At 38.5% G+C, this 24,413-nt stretch overlaps 1 protein-coding gene across 9 annotated transcripts in view; it reads right to left on the reverse strand.

Moving 5' to 3' along the window:
- Positions 1-7,604: 7,604 nt before the first annotated feature.
- Positions 7,605-24,413, reverse strand: part of foxp1b (forkhead box P1b) — a 163,252-nt gene continuing 146,443 nt past the window's right edge. For 6 of the 9 annotated variants that reach the window (XM_088423659.1, XM_088423660.1, XM_088423658.1 and 3 more), the window contains 5 exons: positions 23,292-23,393; positions 21,769-21,890; positions 20,961-21,030; positions 19,487-19,653; positions 7,605-12,768 (listed from right to left, as the gene is read on the reverse strand). In XM_088423659.1, coding sequence (XP_088279785.1) covers positions 12,624-12,768; positions 19,487-19,653; positions 20,961-21,030; positions 21,769-21,890; positions 23,292-23,393 — 606 coding nt within the window. In that variant the 3' untranslated portion in view covers positions 7,605-12,623. Of the gene's footprint in view, positions 12,769-19,486; positions 19,654-20,960; positions 21,031-21,305; positions 21,467-21,764; positions 21,891-23,291; positions 23,394-24,413 lie in introns of those variants that run through there. The other 3 variants (XM_088423665.1, XR_015866611.1, XM_088423664.1) reach the window with 3 other exon arrangements.

Below are 24,413 nucleotides of genomic sequence, written 5' to 3' on the forward strand. Positions count from 1 at the left end.
CTGAGCGATTAAATTACATTATTGTGTATCTTTTTCATGCCTAATAAATAATGATGGATGGCTCTTATTTTCATCAGCACCTGCAACCATTTTGTCTCCTCGCCGCCACAAGTTAAAAATGAGAAGATAAATAAAGTGACGGAGTGAAAAAAAAAAAAAAAACAGCTTGAGTGATGCGGGTTCCCGGCGCTAAACTTTCAATGGCTGATCACAGCAAAGAAAGTGCAAACAACGAGTGGCACACAAGACACCGTGAAAGTCAACACACAACTGTTTATTCCTTGATTTATCTGTCGGCAAGCACAAACATTGAGATGAAAAATAAGAGGGAGACATGCTGACAAAGCCCCGGGGGCTTGTTGTGCGTCTTGTCGAGCACAATACGCAAAAAATAAATACTAGTCCACAAGTATTTAAATCTTCAAGCAAACAGGAACTGTCAAGTCTTCCACACTTCAAAAACATATCACAAAGCCTGTTTGTATGAGAGATGAAAAAACCTATGAGATAGCCTGATTGACTGGGAATTAGTGAAAAGTGGACCCCATCTCTGAGCAATAGTCTGCTGGGACATGATCCAGTCTCCCTGCAAAGACAATAAGTACAAAAAATAGATGTTTGATTCTACTGTAATTGTTTTTAACCCCAATTTTGACCCAAATTGGGCCATTGATGTAGGAACATCTTACAAAAAGCATTCAAATGGCATACAAAGCATAAAAACAATGGGAGGCTAAACTTTATATGAAAAAAAGGGAAATTATTTGGTGACAAATTTTGACTGCATAAGTGCTTGTAGTAACCCCTGGGTATCTGGGTATTTTTCACTAGCCTGGCCTTATTATCACCTAATTTGGGCTGACTTCGAAAGGGTCATAACATTGTCAAATATAAATATACATTTACTTTCAACCCCTCAAAATGTTCAGTGGCATCAGCCCTATTCTATATGATTGTTAAGAAGGGGGACGACACCCCCTTTATGTAATTCAATGCCTCCTCTTTGGTGTATTTATTGTATTAAAGTGTAAACATGTGATATTAGCAAAAGCAGCTGCACTGTATTGAAAAAAGTATTAATTATGTCATAGTTATTAGGTACAGTATTATGACTTTTGAAGACTTTTGCATTATGGGAGTCCAGGCTAAGCCAATCATTGAAGTCGTTGAAAGGTGACTAGTGTCATTCGGTGATATGAGGTTGTCAAGACAAAAATTTCTATTGCGTGAGTTGCGGTTGAAAGGATTCATGCAAAAATTGCGGGGAAATGCATGATAAGACATCAAGTTTTCAATATGGCCAAAATTGCCGAAATTTCCCACTTTGAATGGCAGTAAATGAGCCCAAAATGGGCTAAATTTGACACCTATAGTGTGGGCCTTTCGACATCCTGTTTGCAAGCATTTAAACGGGAAAGCAGTGGCATATCGAAAGTCATGTTTTGATAATCTATGCAATATTTTAGCCTCAGAGTTTTTTTTTTTTTTTATGCTCTTTTGATACCACACATCAGAAACATAAAAAGCCTGAGTTGGGTCAACATTTCTCTCAAGGGTTAAATTAAAAAAAAAGCGTAAGTAGAAACTAGCTATTAGAGAGTACCAGTACTAGGTGTCAGGATCGGCCTCAATGTCAAAAGCACACAATAACAAAGTGTATGTTCTGATTTTAGAGCAACTTAAATCAAGGTAGGGCTGAGTAGTGAATCAAATTATTCGATTCGTTTGTCATTTTAAAATCAAAGATTTTTCCTTCATTTTGATTTGCAAGTTCAAGAGGTAAACAGAAAGGAAAGAACGTAAACAAGCAACGGCCATACTCTTAGCATCACCTTCCCAAGATGAAAGTCATTTGACAAGATCATCCTCTCTTGCGTGGTGCGACGTAAAAAACGAGCAAGACAACAAGTAGCACCCAAGAAGAGAACATGAGAGGAAATTTCAAAGCATGCAGATGACGTATTGATAGCATGTTAGCCGCTACTAATTAGCCATCCAGCTACCGGAGCAAAGTAGCAATCAAAGATGTCATCTTGTTTTGAATATACCCCTCTCGGCCGTCAGAAAGCATATGATGCAAATAAAAGAAAAATAAAGGTTGGGGACTACTGCATTGGGTGATAAAACAAGGTAAGCACTTTCCACAATTCCCCTGTCCCTCTTTTAATTGACATGAGAAAGAAAAATGTTGTTATAAGTTCATAACTTGGCAAGTCATGCCTTGTGCACAGCTAGCCGTACAGCCTTGTAGAAAATTTACATTTTAATGAAATATTTGAATAAGCTCTTGAAATTCACTCTACCAGCTCTCCCTGTACTAAAACCAACATTTCATGTTTGTGTTTTGAATGGCAGCGTCAGGGAAATTAGCATGCCAATCATATAGATTAGGAGGGCATCAGTGTAAAGGCATAAGCTTCCTTAATCAAGCTTCGCTGCAGGTAAACACGGCTCAGGACAGGCTGCAAAGATAGACACCCCCCCCCCCCCCCCCCCCCAACCTCCCCATTTCTTTTTTGAAAGGAAATTCACAGGGGAAGAAAAAAAGAACTCACCTAGGGTTTCGCGGAATAAAATGTAGACCAATCAAATCGGCAACGGCGGTACCTGCACATATGAACGCCTATTGTTACGAGAAATTCAAGTTACGAAACGACTCTTCAGAACAATGTTGTCTCTTGTTATGAATGGAAAATGTTGATGTATAATAATTAGACAAAAGACACTAGACTTTGCTGGAAAAAGACTGTCATATCTAAGGCTGCTTATCCTCACAAGAGTCCCAAGCTCGCTGGTGTCTATCTCAGCTGACTATGGACAATAGGCAGGGAACACCCTGAACTGGTTGCCAGCCAATTGCGGGGCGCAGAGAGAAGAACAACCATTCACGCAACCAATCACACCTAAGGACAATTTAGTATGTCCAATACATCTGCCTTGCATGTTTTTGAAGTGTGGCAGGTGTGCCTGGAAAGAACCCACCAGGGCTCAGGGAGAACAATAGGAGGCAATCAGGGGCAATAGGAACCTATATTAAAAATCTAATGGGTGCAAAACCCCAGGTAAAAACATCAGAATTGTATATACATATTAAAAATTGGTAAAAAAAAAAACAGTACGGTAAGTGCTAATTATATATAATATACATGTAAACAATGAAATAACTTCATAAATAAAAAGTATATAAATGCCATTTTATTTACCCTTACGTGACGTTGACGTGAGCTCTTACGGCCAAAATCCCTAGCGAGGTTAGCCTAGCCTAGCCTTCTTTGTGCTGTATTTCTTGATTATCTCCAGCTTCGTTTCCATACTAATTGTCTTCTTACTTTGACTTCATCACTTGCAATCTTGAGAGCCATGGCTAACCAACTTAATTTTGAACTACAGAAAGCACTAAAATGCACAATAAATACTCACACGAGATCAAGTCTTTAGCATCTTAGTGGCACCGTGACACCTACCAATAGCAGACCAGCATATTAGTGACACGATATGCAGCGTAGGCAGTTTGATGTAAACAAGAAATAAGAGCTATTATCTAAAAATACATGAAGAGGGAGGCAAAACAACATAGACAAAGCCAACCCCACAGGTCATGACAGTTGTTGATGCCGTAAAGCGTAAAAAATGCCATAAAGAGGGGACGAGAAAACTTAGTATTTCACTTTGTAACGTGAAAAAAACGACATAAACCTGATTTTGTGAAAACCCATACATATATATACACACACAGTAATTTCAAAGGAGTTTGGCAGTGATAATTAAGATGGCAACCTTTGCTCACTTTGGTTCAAATGTTTATTGTTGTTCCTTCCCCGCCCTTTCAGCTAGCACAAGGTCCACTGTATGTTAATTCGCAATGACACAAAGTGCGAGACGGACATGTTATTATTCATGTTGTTTTGCATCTCATCAAATATTCAAGGCAAACATGTCCTCCGCTAATGCCGGCTGCTGGCGCACGTCTGACAGTGCAGGGCGGTACCGCTGGAGACGAGTCACAAGCTCAACTTCACATGCTTCACCGTGACCCCAGAAGAAACAAGCAGGGCAACGGCTTGTTGGATTTTAGTAAACACATGATGTTCACAACCGTGCTGTTAAACGGATCAATATGGAAAGTCTTACATACAAATGTCAAAATATCAATTGTTCTACTTAAGTCTGACGTCGATATTGCCTTCACGGTCATGTGACGTGAGAAGGAGGCTGTTACCATGTTTATTGTTTAAAACAGGCCAGTTATACTGTTTCTTTTGAATAACATACTGATGAAAATGGATCTGAAAGGGTTTTTATACGAATAAAGTCGTTTTCCGGCAAGATTCTGCGTTTGAACTATCATTAGGGTTTCAAAATAGGTATCGGTTTTCCATTCGGCGTTTTAAACCTGGCTCGGGGTTTCAGCGTAGGGTTTTTAATCGGGATTATGGTTTCAAAGTATTTTCACGCAAGGTTTCTGTGTTTGCAGTAGGGTTAGGGTTTCACAGTAGCGTTACATTTTCAAGTTAGAATTTCAAAATAACTCGGCTTACCTGAATTAAGCAGCGGTACTGGCCACGTCCCAACATTTTTGTAATGTGGCAATTAGCAGTGGCTCAGTGTTTGCGTTTCGCGGTTTGATGTAAAAACGCGCTTATTAAGACGGGCTGCGGGCCCCGCCGTGTAATTAGATTGCAATTATTTGTCTGTCTCGGATATTGTAAAGCGCTACTTAGCGCATAAGTCCAATTGACACAGCGCGCGGCTTGGTTTACTCTGTAATTAAAACGTGTTGCGTTAATGAGATGATGACCACTTTATTCCGGGGCTCCCGTGTGTTTGGGCTCCTCCGCTAGCTCGCCGTTTGGATCGTGATTTGCCAGACGCTTCCCTAATCAGCCCTTGTTTTCTTTCAATTACCACCTGCTGTTCAAAAGGCATGCATCGCTGCACCCCTGGCACACGCAAACACACACGCGCACAAACACACACAACAATACGGCAACGTTGGGTAATTCAGTGCCGGCCAAGTCTTTGCATTATCAGAAGGCGAGGGCGGGTCTCAAAGCGAGTTGAGGCAATTAAAAAAAAAAAAAAAAAAAGCGAAGCAAAGGAAGATGAAAGTGGAAAGGTGCTTATCACATCAGTTAGCAGAGACGGTGTGTGTAAGCAGGGATAATTACCCTCATTGGGTAAATAGGCTTGGTGCTCACACTTTTCGTCTTTGGCGAACGCAAGGTTTAAAGATCCCTGTCGTGGTAATGTTAACTTTCCACAGTTAATGTAATTCCCCAAATATAGGACGCACCTGTGTATAGGATGCAGCCTTATTTTAAGGTCACATCCTGGTATTTTCTATGTTGTCGTTTATAGGAAGCACCGAAATGTTGGCGACAATGTAAAAACTTTTGCAAAACAGGAAAAAATGGAATGTTTGCGTATTTTCGTGTGTTCATATCCGTAAGTTAGATATTTGTTGCGCTGTCAATTAAGGGTGTTCAGATTTCCCAAATTGTGAGAAGTTAGTGAACGTCTTTTTTTCCCCCAAAAACCTTAATACACTTGTTGAATTTTTTTCTTCCGTTCTTCAAACAGCCTCACTATATATGTTTTTTTTTCTTGAAAAAAAAGTACTATACATGGTGTTTTTTTTTTCTGAAAAAAAAAAAAAATTTTGGAGAAAAAAAAAGCCTGACAATACATAGTTAGTTTTATGTATTCTTAAAAAAAACGTATTATACATGAACGTCTTTGAGGAGCAAAAGCCTTACTATATATACATGGTAGGTTTTTCCAAAAAAAAAGAAAAAAAGCCTTGATTTTTTTTTCCCCTCAAAAACCTTACTACATTGTTGATGTTTTCTTCCGTTATGCAAACAGCCTCTCTATATAAGGTTATTTTTTTTTCTTGAAAAAGAAACGTACTATACATGGTGAGTTTTTTTCTGAAAAAATAAATTACTTTACGTTGAGTTTTTGGATAAAAAAAAGACTGACAATACATGGTAGTATTATTTATTCTTAAAAAATAAACATAATATACAAGAAAGTCTTTGGGGAGCAAAAGCCTTTAAAAAAAGCATCATTTTTTGGGGGGGGGGGCAAAAAGGCCTTAGAATACACGGTCATTTGATTTTTGAAAGCAGGAACGAAATTAGGGCCAAGGTTCCCCTCGCACCGCGACACGAGCGCCTCCAGCAAGGTTGCGTGTGATTTGATAGCGTTTCCATTCAATCTTGCCGCTGAAAAGCCCTCGTGAATCAGCCCTTGACGTTTATGTCTTGCAGCTGTAAGCTAAGCAAGAAACAATTTATGTCACCTCAAGCTTTTTAACAAATCAATGCAAGTATTTGTAATTGCTTGTTTCACAAGATGAAGAGTGCTTAGACTTGATCTCTGCCTCCCGTTTAGCGGCCAGCGTGACCCGGCGCCGCGCTCGTAAAAACCTTTTGAGGGCCTCGCCCGTCGGCGTTGGCTGGCACCAAAAGGCAAACGCTATTTATGGAATTTACAACTCTTCCGATGCAGTTACCTAAATTGCTATCGGGAAAAGACTGTATAAGTGTCTCGTTTTAATTACGATATCATTTAATGCGGAGGCAGACATACTGAGTCGTGATGACAAACACAAGTCGGTACTAAATTGTTTCCCGAGACAAAAATGATGGGAAATTTCAACCCTTGTGGCATCGTGGGGATATTTCTGGTCCTCCTGGCGACTTGTAAACCTTCGCATTTAATAAAATCCTTCACCTGAATGAGAAAATACTGATGGATTTTATTGCAGATCAGGGCCTTTTATGAAATTTGCAATTTATACATTCATTGCATTTATTTGAAAATACATTGGTATTTATGATCATAACTTTTTTACTTTGCAGGTTTTGGGAACTACTTTTAATTTATTAGATTTTCAATTTAGTTTAATTTATTTATTAAAAATGTAATTGTTATTCTTTTTACATTTTTATTCCTTCTGAAGCCAGTCAAAAATGGCATTTAAAAAATCAACCTCCATTACATTGATTTTCATTTATGACATTATATCTATTGCAAGATTAGTTCATTATTTATCCTGATATTTTTCCTCCTATGTCAGACTAGACATAATCAAACATTGCTTTTACATATTTTTTCCCCAAAAGAAACAAACGTTTTTGTTTACATAATCATTCTGGAATGACAAAGTCCATCTGAATCTGATTTGTACCGCAGTGCTGATTTTCAATGAAATAAATTCCATTTTACTCTTTATCGAGACAATATCTTGGAAGAAAAAGAAAAACAAAAGACCAACTTGCAAGACTCCTGGCATTCTATACAGTCAGATTGAGATGTTTTCTGATTGGAATGGATCTGAGTAATCAAACAAAATTAAATGAAAAAAAAAACTCCATAAAAACACCTCTCCTGAGGCGATTTTTGTGACGTGAAAGATCAGGTTATATATTAACAGTGATCTTTCAATCAGAATCACAAAAAAAGTCTTCAAGTAAACACTGTGCAGTATGATGGGGCTCACATGTTGGGGATCTTCTAATTGGGGCCAAATGTTTGGGAAGCCAACAAATACATACAGCGACAAAAAGCGGACAAAATAACCAGCATTTTATTGCATGTTTCCAATGCTCATGTTAGTAGTCGGCACTGACTACAAAAAAGTGGTCCTTGGACAAGGAATGAGGAGGTGACACACTCATGGAAGAGGGGGAGCAAAAACATTCTATTTTTCCCACTATAAGGCGCATTTAACTCATTCATTCCCAAAGACGTATTTTTACGTTTTTTTTTCCCCGGGTATCCAATCCAAGGTACTTATTTCTCTAAATTTATTTTTAAAAGTTAGGGCTTGAGCCTGATCTAAAATTGGCGGGTACTATATCAGTCAATATCGTTTCATTTTCTCAAAAATGAGCATAGCGTCTTATGTATGGATTTTGAGTTTTAGTTAAATAAGGTTGGACTTATTTGCTGTTCTGTTTTTTTTTTCTGCAATGTTCAGCAATGTGTCAGTGCGCCTTATATGTGGACATTTCCAAAAGCGGGGCTATTTATTGAGACTGTCTTAAAATCCGGTGCGCCTTACAGTCCGAAAAATATGGAAAAAAGAAAGACATACCCCGTGATCAGGCCTCGGATAAATAAAAGAATGAGGAAATGCTGCAAGAGGAGAACATTTCTAGGGGTGCCCCACGCATCATCTGCATAAAAAGTGCGTGGAAATCCCAGACAATTATACAACTGTGTCTTAAGATAAGCAGAGTCCATAACCTTTCACCTACAATGAAACCCTAAATGAATAAAAAATTGTACATCCTGAAAAGGCGGGCGGCTTTCGACAATTCCCCTTCCAAAATAAAACTAAAACAGACAAAAAAGTATTCAATAATAGTCTTTACATCTTTTACATCTTGGCACTGTATATTTGTCTTTTTCCTATGAACGCCATATAAAATATCATTAGCTTGATACACCCTTATATAATTAATGGACCACTCCAACCCAGAGGGGCCGTCTCTGCAAGCCAGGACTTAGTCATGCAACACATCTCTATCATCCTCCAGAGACCCAGCCTATTTATTTGTGTCCGCTGTAGTGTCCGTTTACATCTCAGCAAGACAGAAAAGTCAATTGCATCTCCACCAGTCTCGAGACATTATTAGAAAGGCCAGGATGGGAGTAAGAGAGCTTAATCAGTCAAAAGATTTTGGCTCCACAAAAGCCTGAAATACCGTGGTGTGCCACAGGGGTCAATTTTAAGCCCCGCATTATTATCTCCATGTGTCACGATGATGAGAGGATTGTTATCTTTTGTTTTTTTCAAGTCCTGGATGGCATAACACTTTCCATGTTCCAACCACGATAATAGTGAAGTTTTAGAAATTGATCCTGAGGCAGAGAAAAAAAATACTTTTTCAAAGCGGTCTTTACATCCTCCTGAGCCACAACCTATTTATTTGTGTCCATTTTAGCCTCAGCGAGACAGCAAAACACATGAGACCTAATTGGAAGGCCAGGACGTCCTCACCTGAGGATACTAAGACAATGTCCACTACAAATGAATAGGCTGGGAAAATAAAGAGGCGTGGTCTTTTCTTGCACGGTCACATCATTTCACATCCGGCCACAGAAAGCAATGGTTGGACCATTCAATGTATCAAAAACCCCCAAAAAGGGGAAAGTCTGTACAAAAATTCTTCGGCCAATGAAAACAGAGAAATTTCCGTTCCTATATTACAGTTGAATATGCACAATTTGGATACAAAGTATTTGTGATCAAGGAATGGGACATATTTATATTTGGAAAGAAATGAATGGAAAGAGGACCCAAACCTAATTTAACACCCTGAAAAAATGTGATTTATTTTTTTGTCATTGTGTTTCTACAGGACCAGACCACACCAAAAATTTCGAGAGTCACAAACAATTCCGACTGAAGCCAATCGTTTCCCACTGATTCGTTTTCTTTTGCCGTCGTCTTTGCAAATGTCAAGCTTGGGAAGCTCTAGTTGACTTTAGCTTTTTCAATAGCAAACAAACCAGGCCGAGACTGGAGGTCGGTGGGCAAGTCTGACCCTGTTCTCACGATCCTGCTGACCTCCGACCCCTCCCACAGACATTGGGATGCTCCCTTTTTCGGTAATGAGCATCTAAACATAGCGACTGTCACAAAGTACCTTGTACCAAGCTTCAAAATTGACAGGAGTGCTTCTTTTAATATAAAAAACTTAAAACAATCATAAAGTCTTGCCAATGTTAGGGTACATCGGAACCTGGTCGGGATGCCAAAACGCCAGCCATACAATCTTTCAAAATGATAGACATGGATGGGCAATACAGACATACAGATATGTGTTGGTGCCAAAGTGGAGTCAACATTTTTGACTGGCACACTCCTTTGCAAATACCTTCCGACGTACCTGCATATCCATTTGAACGTACTTGTAAGCTTAATGCTCAAATCAGCATTTATTCATGCAGCCAATGGCATTATGGGGAAAAAAAATAACATAATGAACTCAATAAAATTAGAAATTAAAGGAATGAGTTGTTAAAATGCGTCAAATGCCAAGAAAATGCATTAATTTTTTTTCATGGGAAAGTGCTGTTTTTAGTATTGCGTTAGTATTTGGTAATACGTTCAAGCATACTTGCAAATATGTTCGAACACACTTGGCTAAATGTTAAAACGCATGTGTCTACCCCATGTCATTATTGGGTAAAAAAGCCAAATTGACATAATATCATTATAAAGATTACAAATACATATTATTTACCTAATTATTGAATGGATTGGTATAATGCAAGCCAAATGAATATTTTTTTTTTTTTTTTTTTAACTTGTGCAAGTCCCTGTGGCATTATGGGAAAGTCTTGTTTTTAAAAGTATGATCAAACATATTTTAAGTATTTCTGCACATACCTGCCAATGCTTTCAAGCAGTTGCAAGAATGTTTGAATATACGTCAAGACTAGATGCTAAAAACAGCATTTATTCATTTTTGATTAGCAAATAAATGCACCATGGCAAAATAGGGTGAAAAAAACATCGAAAACATACAATAACAAAACTATGAAAATTACTTAAAAAAAAAAAAACTAAACTAATATGGTGGCCAAATTCTAAAAAAATTTTTTTCTTAAAATTGCAATTTAATACGCCTTGGCATCATTTAAAAAAAATGCACTGTTTACAAATCTAATTAAAAATATTGTAAGTATGACTGAACGAATTTGCAAATACATTCAAATGTTCTTGTAAATACATTAAAGCATACTTATAAGCTATATGCTAAAAACAGCATTTTTAAATTGAGCATTTTTCACTTATGCATGTGGCATTATGGGAAAAAACTTTGACATATTAATACAATCAAAAAAGTGACTAATAATCAGTGTTGTAACAAATTTACAAGTATGTTCGAACATGTTTGAAAATACATTGAAATGTGCATGCAAATACGTTCCAACAAGTTTGTCTAAGACGTTAACTCCATATTGGCAGCTCCACACGAATAAATGAAACATGGGACCATTGTGTTGTCCGCTTGACAAAAAGAAGACTTTCCAAAATGGCCTCAACATATAGTTGGAAAAAAAAAAACATTTTTTTTTTCTTCATTACTTGCTTTATTTCCTCTTCTGCACACACAGACAAAAAGTTACCACAATCTCGGAATGGATGATCCTTGACTCCTCTTCTTTTTTTTTTTTTGGTCACTGCATTGGCATTTTTGTGACGCCTCTTCGGTTCAGTGGGAGGAGTCTTTCCATGGGAGAAAAAAAAAGTCCTATTTGGCTTGAAGACTGCCTGGTTATTGACTTTCTAGTACTGCATCTCTTTGGTGGTGACAGAACATCATTTTGAGCATCCCACAATCGCCAAATAAAACAAGCTCATAATCATACCAAGAATAAATAAGAAAATCTTCATAATGGTTGGGATTCATAGTCTTATTTAACCCTTGTGCGGTATTTTGTCCAATTCTTGGATCTTTACATCAAAAACATTACATATCATAGTACTTAGTTCTCACACTACCAGGAGTTTGCCATGCCTTGGCTAAAATAATGCAAAAATGATGTGGAAGAAACCGACCCAAAAATGGTCAAAATACCGCATACGGGGTTAAAAAAAAAAATCTCGTGTGAAATTTAGTCAACGAAAGAAAAGAAACATTTCATCTGCGGTGTAATTCTCGACGCTCAGATCAAACTAGCCATGCGATGATGCAAGTTTATCTTCAAGTCGGACAGAGTGGAGAAATCCGCATATCGGCTCGGCAATGGCGGCTATGCTCAGGAATTAGTCCAAATCATTATCTGGCCGCTGCACACCTGACATTTTCATTTTTCCCCCTCACTAAAGCGTTCCCTGATCAGAAATTGCGTTGCGGCTCAACGTCGAATGTCATAAGGATAAATCAGAACCTGTATAATTTCTCTGTCATTTATTCGCATCTTAAATGAAACTTCATTGATGCATGGAGAGCGCCTTCATCAGGGATGCCGTGGACTTTGTGAAAGGGGGGCGGGGACTTTGGGGGGGTGACAGAAAATGATACACCGTGTCAGACATTCTGCTCCTTGTGTATTTTTTTTTTCCCGCAAAGGAACAACATTATAGGAAATCATAAACATTCATCATCAAGTGCAGAAACACACACGCACAAAATCTCCACAGCATGGACATGAGGTCTGATGAGTTTAAAAGAAAAGACAAAAAAAAAAAATGAGACATCAATAACAGCATTGGCTGATGGAAAGACATTGTGTTGATAAAATATAACTGTCCCCTAACCGAAAAAAAAAACAAAAAAACCCTCTCACAGTAGATGGACCCATTGCGATGCAAAGTATTGAAGGCAGTGAAAGCACCCCCCCACTCCTAAATTGACAGGTCAGTCTCTTGGTGGATGGGGGTGGGTGGGGGGGTTCTCTGTCCTCGTCTGGTCTCTCATCTGCGAGGCGAACTCGTCGCCACGTACCAAACAAATCTGTCCGTCGCAGAGTAGAAACTTGACTTCAAAAGTAAAAAGTGATGGGGGGGGGGGGGGGGGGGGTGCAATGTTTGTATGGCACTACTCGCAAAGATAGTTGGCCGTTCGTCGAGAGTCTCCCGGACGGACGCGCCGTCTTCACAGCATGTCCTCGTGGCCCGGCCCGTCCTCGTAATCTCTGTGGTGGTCAAAATCGGGACTGTGATTGACAGTCGTTACCAGGGAGAGAGGTCCTTCATGCTCCTCGGGGTCCAGTGGTTCCTCTTTGACGCTGATGTGATGTCTGCAACGGTCCAGAAGGCGGAAAGTCAGAAGATGCTTTGCTTTTTCATACTGGTTCAGATCCGATCGATTTTCAGATCACGAGCGGAAAAAAAAAATAGAACTGGTTCTCAATTGTTATACTGTCAACCACCTGCCCATTGAATAAAACTAGGAACGCTTGATACTACTTTTTACGGATCGATACCACTACAAAATTCTTCAATAGTCATCCATACATAATCTTGATATCTAATACTGTTGATTAGGGAAGTACTATTTTTTCACACAGAAAACACTTAAAAGTCAGACTTCTGAGAATCGTCAGAATTCTCACGCTAAAGTCAGATTTTTCACTTTCAGAAAAAGGTAAAAAAACCCTGCAAAATCAGAGAATCAGATAATATATAATCTAATCTAATAATATATATATATATATATATATATATATATATATATATATATATATATATATATATATATATATATATATATATATATATATATATATATATATAATAGTTAGTATTCTGAATGATTGACTGAAGTCAGAATTGTGGTAGGAGTCAAAATTCTGAGGTTTGTCAGATAGATTATAGAATGAGTCCTCAATTCTTGAGTAGTCACCTATACCGATACCAAGTCCCGATACCGCTATTACTGTTGATTGGGGATATTGAAAGGGTTAAAGAAGAAGTTTCTTTGTCGCGATCCTGTCGTATATACGGGCCGATCATGACGTCATCCCGTGAAGGCGCTCATTTATTATTTCGCAGCCCCCCCAAAAAACACGGTGTGATCCGTACCGATCAAAGACGATCCACCCAGCAAAGGGAACAAAAGCAAACGCCTGGCACGACCGCGGACCTCGCTGGAGCCGATGATAATTCCAGCATCCTTTTGAGCTATTCCAAGGCGGGCACGGCTCCACGCTTTTTCATTTTTTTTTTTTATTTTCATGGCAACCAGGTATTCACTTAGAATTGATAAACGAGCGAGATTAACCGCGGGAGACGGCGTCGGGAGAGAATGGACTCTGTTGTCAGCCTTCCGGTGGCGCGTATGCCCCCCCCCCCCCCCCCTTCCCCCCCGCTCGTTAACATGCACAACCTGCGAGACGGGTCTCCCGAGGATGACCCCGAGCCGGCTTCTATCATTAATCAACTTCAAGCGAAGCCGCCGCCGCGCCAGCTTTAAAGCTCGCAATTAATGCATATTCTCAAGCAAGTGTCAATAAGGGAAGAAAAGTGCTGGCAGGGAAGGCGTGCAAAACAACCGGCTGATAAGAAACACGGCCCTTATGAGAATAATAAGGCTGTCACTTGTAAACAAGGTAAAAACATGAGCACCAGCTCGCGCTCTGGCCAAAATGAGCCACTAAAGAGATGAGATGCGCCAAATTTCTCATTACGCAAACAGAGCGGGGAGACAGACGAGAAAGCGAGAAAAAAGAAAGAAAAAGAAAAACTGGGAGCAACCGCCGCGCTAACCTGCCGTGCCGGGATGGTAGTGTAGGAATTTGGGGGGTCCGAAGGGACTCGTTCAATAGTGAACAGTTCGCGTAAAAAAGAGCCGTTCAAAAGACTAGTTAGTATGTTTTTTTTGTTTTTGTTTTTTTTTTAACAATAGTTTAAAACAATATTTGATGCATTAAAAAAACACTTTGGAAAACAAGAGGTTAAATTCTCACATTTTTTAAACCCCATTCTCAGATGTCTAACTCATTAAGTCTTTCAGTGCCATGGATGAGAATTTTTGTCTTTTAAAACACACGTTGCGTGCCAATGACGAGAAATCTCCTCAAATAAGATTTTTAAGACAGGGTAGCTGACACCCTGGACTAATACTAATTTTAGGAATAAAGGGACAGTGTGTATGATTTAGACTGTTTTTCATTAAAAATGAATCAATTAAATGATTGTAAATTTCAAAAACTTCCAAAGGAAGTATTCTTAATACCAACAGTATGCTTAAAATATAATCAAAGGTCCACTTATCATGAAATGATATTACATGGAGGGTGGCACTTCTCCGGAGGCGGCCATGTTTGTTACAGCTACGGACAATGGTAAACTCAGCACCTGCAGCACCTCCTGCTGTCAGTAATGAAAAATGCTTTAAATCTTACACACTATCCCTTTAAGCCAATGCAGCACTGTAGTGATGAACTGTGACCATTGGATGGCAGTGTTGCTCACTTTCGGGAAGATAGCCATACAAAATACACATAAATTACATACTTTACATCGACAAAGCACACAATATTCCGTCGGCCTCAAAGATGATGCTAAAAATCGTCTGGCACTAAAGATTGCATTTTCCAATAACGCTTGGCACTGGAAGAGTTAAATCCCCAAAATATATTATTTTTTCGAAGAACATTTTAATTAAGAAATTTTAAGTCATTTATGACTCACGAACGAAAGTCCTTAATTCACGATTAAGTAATGAATTGCTATAGCTACTTCAGTATAAAAGTAATTGATTACTTAAATAATTCTTTTAGGTACTTAACTACCAAAATAATCAATTAACAAAGGTAATTAAGTCCTAAAGAAATCAATTATTTTCGATAATAAATACTAAAGTAATTGATTACTTTAATTGATACTAACCTAATTGATTATTAGGCTCTAAAATACCTGCAGAAATTGTTTACTTTTGTACTTGAATTCAGTTTAGTACATTTATGACGCTTTTCAGACGTTTTGTCAGTTTAGACGAATGGCCAAAAGTGCCCACTGTGCCCAGTAAAGGGTTAAGTCAGAATTCTCAACGTCAGAATTTACGACAATGAAAAATTCTTACTCCGAATTTTGTCTGCTCCAGAATTGTGACTTCAAACTAAAATATTGAAATTAGAATTCAAAAACCAACCTCTGATTCTTTGGCATAGCAAATAACTCACATCTACTTGGTTATAAGCTCCGCCTCTCCGCCCCTCCATGTGACTTTTTTTTTTCTTTTAAAGACGAGCAAATCTACTTGACTACCATGGTACGCAGCGAAGAGCCGTTCAAAAGACTCGGCTGCATTTCCAAAGGTTTGATCAGGCCGCACTTAGACAATCACACCGTATGCTAACGAGCCGCCATATTTTGTTGCGAATAGAGAGTAAAGTCAGCTTTTCTATCATGTTCACATCAAAGTGAGCCCACAAGTGCCGTCGCCTGAGGCGCCGGTCCGTGGCTGCGAGGCAGACGTGAAATTGTTAGGGGCAGGCCATTGAACGGCATGCCGATTCAACACTTTGCTTGTAATTAGCCTTCTTTGGATACCTGATGTTCATTTGGACTGTTTGGAAACAAAAGATGCTCTTTGCTTGCCTTTCCTCTCGGAATAAGTCATAGGCATTAGGATTTTGCTGTTCCTGCTTTTACCATTACTGTGTGTTAGAAATACGCATAGGTTAGGATACTTACTGGAAAAAAAAAAAAAAAAAAAAAAAATCTCAAAATGGAGGACACAATGAGAAATAAAAGTTACATAGGAGTTATTAAAAAAAAAAAAAGACATTTATTGCTCATCCTAACTCAATATGCTTAATGCCCAGTAATTAAAAGCACAACGGTAGTGAAAACAATGACTGTATTTTCCGCACTATAGGGCGCACCTAAAGCCTTCAATTTTTTAAAAAGCTGATGGTGCGCCTTATAATCAGGTGTGCCGTGTATATGGATCAATATTGAGATTCGTAGATGGGGAATGAACCGATAAAGTAAGCTTTACCTGTTTCTTTTGTGTGTTTACAGTTGAACAAGGTTGGTCGTATTGACATTGAGTTATTACGCTATTGAGAGTTTAGAGGTATTATTTGAGTTATTATTGCTATTACTTTGATTGTGATTGAAAAAGTTTTAAAATATGTAATTAATTGAGGGTGCGCCTTATAATCCGGTGCGCCTCATATATGGAAAACATTTTAAAATATGTCATTAATTGAGGGTGCGCCTTATAACCCGGTGCACCTTATAGTGCGGAAAATACAGTAATTAATGAAATTAATGGGTAATATATTTTTAACCCCTGTGCAGTGTTTTGACCATTTTTGGGTCATTTTTACCCCACATCATTCTGGCAGTATTTTAGCCACATTGATCATGATTTAAAAAGACTAACTTTAATTTCCAATTGAATCGTAATTAGATTATTTTTAACTCTTGGCATGGATAAAAACAGCCTTTTAATGTCATCAAGAGTTATTTTTTTCCTCATTCTTCAGAAAGTACTTTCCACAAATGATCTTTATTCTCAATTTCTGATTGTCTATTATTAAAGTTTGCCTGACCTATGATTGTTTTGTTGACATCTCCATCTAGCGGATGCATTCCACAACCCCAGCCACGACTGTAGCTTCTATTCTATGCGCCTTATAATGCAGTGCGCCTTATATGCGGAACGTTTAAGACTAGACCGTTCATCGAAGGCTCTTATAATCTAATGCGCCTTATAGTGCGAAAAAAAACGGCATTTATATTTAGCAAAAGCATTATGAGTACTCTCGCTAACGGCAGAACACGTTTGACGCGGATCTAAGAAAAAAGAGAATCAGAGCGGTTTTGCCTTGGCGCAAAGCACATACACTTAATTATGGAAAAGAAAAAAGAAAGAAGAGGGAGTTGTTGAGCCTAAAGCGAGACGCAGAGGGGCATAAGGGAGAAGCAGGCTGCCTTTAGGCCAGCACACCCATCCTGTCTCTGCCTTTCCTGTTCCACAGCCATGCTCACAGCTACAGTATGTTCTCCGTGATAAGGGATGGCACTTTCCTCTAGTTGGCCCTGAGCTTTGTTGCTACACTTTCTTATTTCAAGTTTGTTTGCAGGCAAAATTTCAGGAGACCGTCCTGGAGCGGTGGGGCCTCACATCTGGAAAGCGTGCGTCGCCTCGTATTATTTTAAGCTTCAGACACTCCTCCTCAACAAGTGAACGGGGAACTGCGGTTTGCAGGCCGACCGCAACTTTCCAACACAGCGCCGTTCAATGGTGTCCTCCGCTCTGGTTTTTTGTTGTTTTTTTTTTTGCTTTGGTCTTGTTTTTCTTGAGGCGGCTACTCGCCGCTTGTCCAACGCGTTGCGGCTCAAGTTGCGCAAAGTCCGAGCCAACGCTTAGCTCACTTTTGCGCTCTGTAATTTCGCTGTTTACACAATTTGGAATTTTCGTCATTTAAAGGAACAGAAATAATTGTTTATAAACTGTTAAACAAACAGACGGGGTCTGGCCTTTTCTTTCTTGTTGCTCTTGTGAAAGGTGGAGTTTCCTTTTCGACTGGGAGGCTAGCCACAATATAGGCCAGTGCTACTCAAAAACTTTTTCAATTAGCTGATTTTATTTTTCCAGCCAAATGCAAGGCAATTTTGGATGGAGGGGAAAAAACAGCTTAAAACAGAGTTCTGTGGCATTTGTGTCTGATATAGGAAACTTTGAACCATATTTGTCACTGTATCTATGAACTCTATTTTATTCGGCAACTCCGTGTTTTGCAAAGGACGCAATAAGTGGATTCAAAGTGGATTTCTCACTTTAACGCCAGAATTCAGAAGTTTCAAATTGAGAATTCTGACGTTAAACTGAGAGTCTTACAAAGAATTCTGACTATTGTTTGAAATCTCACTTTTAAGTCAGAAGTTTCGACATCAAAGGCCAGAATTTGACTTGTTGAATTCTGACAATGAATTCACAATTCTGACGTCATAATTCTGAATTTAAAGTCTTTTATGTCATATGTTTCACTTTATTCTAATTTTTTCACGTATATTCTTCATTTAAGGCAGGAAGTCATTGACAAACTCTTTTCTTAGGGAGGCCAGACAGCTAAAAATCATGCTGTATAACTTAAAAACAATTAATTTTGTGCAAATAGGGTGTCAACTTTTGAAAAACTGTTTTTGAACAAATATTTCTGAAAAGCAAAAAATAACTACATGAATAAAGATAAATAATAAAACGTATTTTTGGTCCCCTACACAGTGTATATCGCAAATTGCAATAAATGAATGGCCATTTTCCATGATCATAACCGTATCATAATTTTCCCTTTAAAGAATTCTGAAAATAACATTTGTATTCTGATAATGAGACTTCTGACGAAAGTAAAAATCCTCACAGCCTTTTTTTCCACCTTCAAAGGCACCTATCCTGTTTCTGCAGTTTTATGTTCCAATTAATCTGCTCTTTATTTAAAAATGTACTGCTCCTGTCACGGCTTTATAGAGCCTTAAATTTGATTTGCTGGAACCCGCAGAAATCCTATTCAATTTTCATGAACCCCTATGAACTCATTCAACGCCAAAGATGTATTTTTATATTTTTCAAGAGCCTAGAAATTCATTCCAAGATACTTGAAACTTTTTCCAATTTGATTTTTCAAGTGTTTGGCTAGACATCCAAAAAAATAACTTATTATATTAATCAAACACAAAACTGATGAATAAAGAACTAAAATAATTAATTGCTTTAGATCATATAAAAATATTTGATTACATAGATTACTTTAGCAACAAAAGGAATGAATTTCTTTGTACTAAATTGAGTGTGCAGTCAGTGCCCGTCATTTCTAGACTCCCCTTGAGCCAAACTATATATAAATAAGTACATGAGATTGAATGTCTGGACTCAAACGTAATAATACATCTTTAGGATTGAATGAGTTAAAGAATCTTCATTTGCTTGCTTTTTATGTGAGATTGCGTTCAAAAATAGTAGGCATGGAATAGTATGCCGGTACTGGATATGCCACTCACATAGCTGGCAGCGGCGAGCGTCCCGGGCTGCTGTCACTGCCGTTGCTGTTTCCATGGTCCATCGCTCCATTCATCTCTTCACGGATGGCGTTTGCCAGCGAGTTGAGGGTGGGACTTCCAATGGAAGCAGTTGTGTATAGAGGTATGTTGTTCTCCGCCAATGAAGCCTGAAATGCAGGAAGACACTTGTCAGCACGTACTCACTTGCCCGTCACTCTTTTTATACAAATACATCTAGCTGTGGCTGAGAAAATCAAGTAGAAGGTGATGGTTTTTTTTCCCCCCCCTTTACTTCCAAGTGGTAGCATAAAGCGTCTATATCATGGAAATTCAACCTTTTTTCAAGATTTTAAACATGTTAATTTTAGAATCTCAACACCCCCAAAGTGTTACTTTCCTTTATTTATGCTCGCTTACTCTGCATTTTCAAGCTGACCCTCCCTGAGCAGATAAGCATGATTTGCAAGAGGCAATAAGACAAAAATAATCCCTCGTAGCACCTCTACAACACCACTGTACCTACTGCCTGTGCAAGGGTAAATACACACCCGCCTTCTCTATGTCTTTATTATCAGTTTAATTCCAGGGTTGGGCTGAAGAGATTTTGCACTATGTTGGCCAAACAGTAACAAATCATTTATTTGTTAGAAATTTTTACTTCTACTTGGAAAATGTCCAAGTAAAAAAAATATGTGTTTCAATCAATCTACTTTGCAGTACACGATTCACCACTGGGTAGAACCGTTGTTATGATTAGTTTTTACCTGAGTGGACCGATTTGATAGGAGGAACGGGTGTTATTATGAGTGCTCTCTTGACACGTATTTTGCTTAGTTGGCACTCCAGTTCATTTCGATCTTAAAGTAGTAAACGCATGTTTTTGGCTTCTTCATTCACTCTGCCTTTGACTCCCATTACAGATCAACACTAACATGTTCGTATTTTTGTTGTCATTTTGTGGTGGTGGTCGGCGTAAAGGGACAATGTGTCAGACTTAGATCATTTTTAATTAAGAATGAAGAAATGAAATAAAAAACTTGCAAATAAATGTGTTCTTAAGCAGCAACAGTATGTTTTGAATATAACCGTAGGTCTAGTTATCATTAAAATATATTACATGGGGGGGGGGGGGGGGGGGTGTTACTCCTCCGGAGGCTGCCATGTTGGTTATAGATTTGAGTGTAGAAAGAAATAAAATACCATGATATATATATATATATATATATATATATATATATATATATATATATATATATATATATATATATTCTTTGTACGCTGTAAATAAATTTGAAATTTGAAAAAAAAAAAAAATAATAAGTTTGAGACAACTTGCAAATTTGGTATTTTCGCCAGAAATGTGAAGTCGAATCAACACTTTGCGGCCGCATAAAATGATTTGGCGGGCCAGATCTGGCCCAAGGCTTTGAGTTTGACACCAGTGATATGATCAGTTTTGTAATTTTATTTTCACCTGGAATGCAGCGGAGAGGGTGGGTCCATAGCCTAAGCTTGTCTGAATATTCTTCACCAAGGCTGGACTTCTGCAAGCATAAAAATTGAATTATCATCTCACCTCGTTTCACAGCTACGGTATCATATTTGCTAATGAGAAATCAATGCACTTGGCAGGAGAGCAAAAACACATTTACTGGTGTGGTCTTGACAATATTAAGGATTTACAAAGTATCTTTGGACACGCTCAAGTGCATGGGAAGCCAGGATAGGTTGAAGACAGGAGCTTGATGGATCAATGCATTGCAGCAACACGGGTGGGGGAGCGGATTGGGGAGGGGGGCATGCAGGCGAAAGATCTTACTGTCCGGGCAGCTCATCATCGCCGGCGCATTTCCGAGGGCGGCCTCGCTGAACGTGGCGGCCGCGCTTAAACTCCTCATCGTCAACGGTCCAATAGGACCCAAATTCATCCTCTATTCTCACAAAGCACTTATGCAGGGAAAGGTTGGTGCGAACGGCACCCTGGGAAACCCAACCAGCGGGGAGGGAGGGGGGGGGGGGGGGGGCAGCCAGATGCGGATGCGGTGTGTGACGAGACAGATGCACAAACACAGGGAGGAGGGGAGGGGGGGAGAAAGGGTGAGGGTCAAAATGAAAATAAGCCAAAGCCGTTGCGGGTTATGGGGCATCACCAAAAAGCCGTCGACGACATGGAGGGAGGGGGGCGGGGGCACGCCAAAGCAAGCAGGGACTTTTGGACAATGAGATGGAGAAGCGGTAGCAGCAGCCTCTTCCCGTAAGACGAGCCAAACGGACAAACCTACCCACTGATCTTTTGAGGCCGTCTCTTTTGGAACTCTATTTCGTCCACTGTCCACACGGCCCCTTTTACGTTTTCTACCCGCACAAAACACTTGTGTAGACTAAGATTATGCCGGACTGCATTCTGCAGTTGTGTAAGAAAAAAAGAGAAAGAAAAGACTTCTATCAGGAAACATCATGAGGAACATTTCAAGGCAAAAAAAAAAAAGATCGATCGTTTTTTTATTTTATTTTTTTAAATGGGACTGGACATCAAAATAATAGAAAAATTGAGATTCTAAGGACACGATTTGTGACGAAACAAATACGTTCATGATCCGCGAAAATAATCAATAACCCCCGAAAAATGGTAATAAGGGCTTTCTAACAATTCCAATACTGTATATTGGAGCAGGATGTGTGAGATTTTGTCTACAAAAATAACCACTGTCCAAATTTTGGACCATATCAAACCATTATCATTACAATTTTTGATAGGATTTATGACATTGATTTTCCTGTGATTTTTGCAACATTTAGTTGAGTGGCAGTCAAACTATGTCAGCAAACAGAAAATTCTTTGTTGACTTGTGTTTCACCTCAAGACAGTAGATGGCGGTAGGGAGCAGTTAACGGCTATTTCTTAAAGTGGCATTATCACTTCACAGCCTACAAAGACAGATCATATCATTTTTCATTTTTTTGTGGGTGTAAATAAAATTAACCTACATATGCATGGATAAAACTGAGTTGTTGAAGGAAAAAAAGAATCATAAATAATTTGAATAATTAGGCCTTTAAAAGCATTTACAAAATTAGAGAAACAAATGCGGTGTTTGCAAAGTATGTGCACAAAGTCAGAACCGTAATAGACTTTAAGTCATATGTTTCTTTCACGGGCCAAACAAAATGATGCGATGGGTCGGATCTGGCCCCCGGTCCTTAGGTTAGACACCCATGCTTTACACTGTACTTGAATGTTTAGTTGCGCTTTTCAATTAGAAAAAGTTGAAAATATGAGACCGGACCCATAAATTCCTCCCATTGTTGGAAAGATAATTCTGAATTTACTATTGTTTAGCAATAAAGTGAGCTCGTGGAAAATGCGCTAATTGGAAGCCAGTCAATATGTGTGTACGCAGAAAAAGAGAAGAAAATCGCCCGCGCGAGAGAGTTTGACGTTTAAGTCGCATCCAGCGGCACGTGACGGCTTAGAAGAGGCTTTCAGTTCGTAATTTGCCTTTCCCTCTAATATTTTTCTTCCCTTTTTTTTCTGGTTATGCCTTGTTTTGAAATTGTTTGTTTTGTTTTGGACTGTGCATCCATGAGGTCATTTGTGGTTTGATTTAAATTGGAACGAAACCACCCACCAACTCAACATCCCAGCAAATTACGGGGAGATTGTTTATGGCTCATTTCAACAGAATAAGGAGGTTATTATCAATGCATTTGGCAAAATAAAAAGGGAATATTTGTAAATCAACAATTCCTGGACATTGTTTCAAATATGGGTTGAATGAGCGAGACGGCGAAGAGAAAACGTTACCTTCCACGTCGCTGCATTTCGTCTAAAATATGCAAACATTCGTGTGAACCAGTTGTAGATTTCGTTTAGTGTTAGCTGCTTTTCGGGAGATTCGAGGATCGCCTGCATGAGGAACAGTGACAGAAACAAATATTTCAAATGTTGCTTCCTTCACAAAGTCATGAATAAATCACAAGAAGCGGGAAGCGTTTATGTGTGCGTGTGTGGTCTCCCCAAAAAACAAAAAACAAAATGACATTGCCGCTTTTATTGGCTTCTGCTAGGGCTGAGCAATAAATTAAATTAATTCGATTAATTCTTTGTCAGAAACCACTAGACTAATGGGTAATTGATTGAACTAATTGATTAGCAAATTAATCTATATTTATTTTTGAAAATTGATTAATCGTTTGAGAATTTCAGCTTCTCAACAGTATTCGATTCCTGTCATCGAAAGCAGATAGACACGTTCATTTGTTTTTTTTAACTATGGAAAAAAATGATCCAAAATTTCTCGCAATTTTCGCTCTTTACGGGCCAAGCGAGTAACCCAATCATAAATTAATTCAACTTGAAATAAAATGTTTCTCAAATGATTATTCAATTTTAAAAAATAAATATAGATTAATTTGCTAATCATTTAGTTCAATCAAATATCCATTATCTAGTGGTTTTTGGATGGAAAAAATAAGGCTAAAATCTGACGAAGAATTAATCGAATTAATTTGATTTATTGCCTAGCCCTAGCAGAAGCCAACAAATGCAGCAAGGTTATTTATTTTTTTTGCAAATTAATTCGATTAATCTGTCATTTTAAAAATTGAGAATTTGAAAAGTAGCGTGTATAAAATCGATGTTTCGCAAAAGTGTCATGACATTAGATTAGTGCAGTGCTTCTCAGATTGGGGAGGGGGCAGATGAGAATAAGAATAAGAATTGTCTTTTTTTACAGGCACTTTGGACTTTCTCCGTTTTAGACTAAACTGTAACCTGTATAATAAACGGTGTAAAAAATAACTAACAGTGATGGTTGAAGATTTATATCGCTTTATTCTTTTGTTCATGTTAAAAAGGATACAGGTTTTGGAATACTCATACAATTTTTATAGATAAGAATCTTAATTGAGAAGCACTGGATTAATG

The sequence above is a fragment of the Hippichthys cyanospilos genome, chromosome 9, assembly GCF_059441005.1.
Source record: "Hippichthys cyanospilos isolate Australia breed blue-spotted pipefish chromosome 9, RoL_Hcya_1.0, whole genome shotgun sequence".
NCBI lineage: Eukaryota > Metazoa > Chordata > Actinopteri > Syngnathiformes > Syngnathidae > Hippichthys > Hippichthys cyanospilos.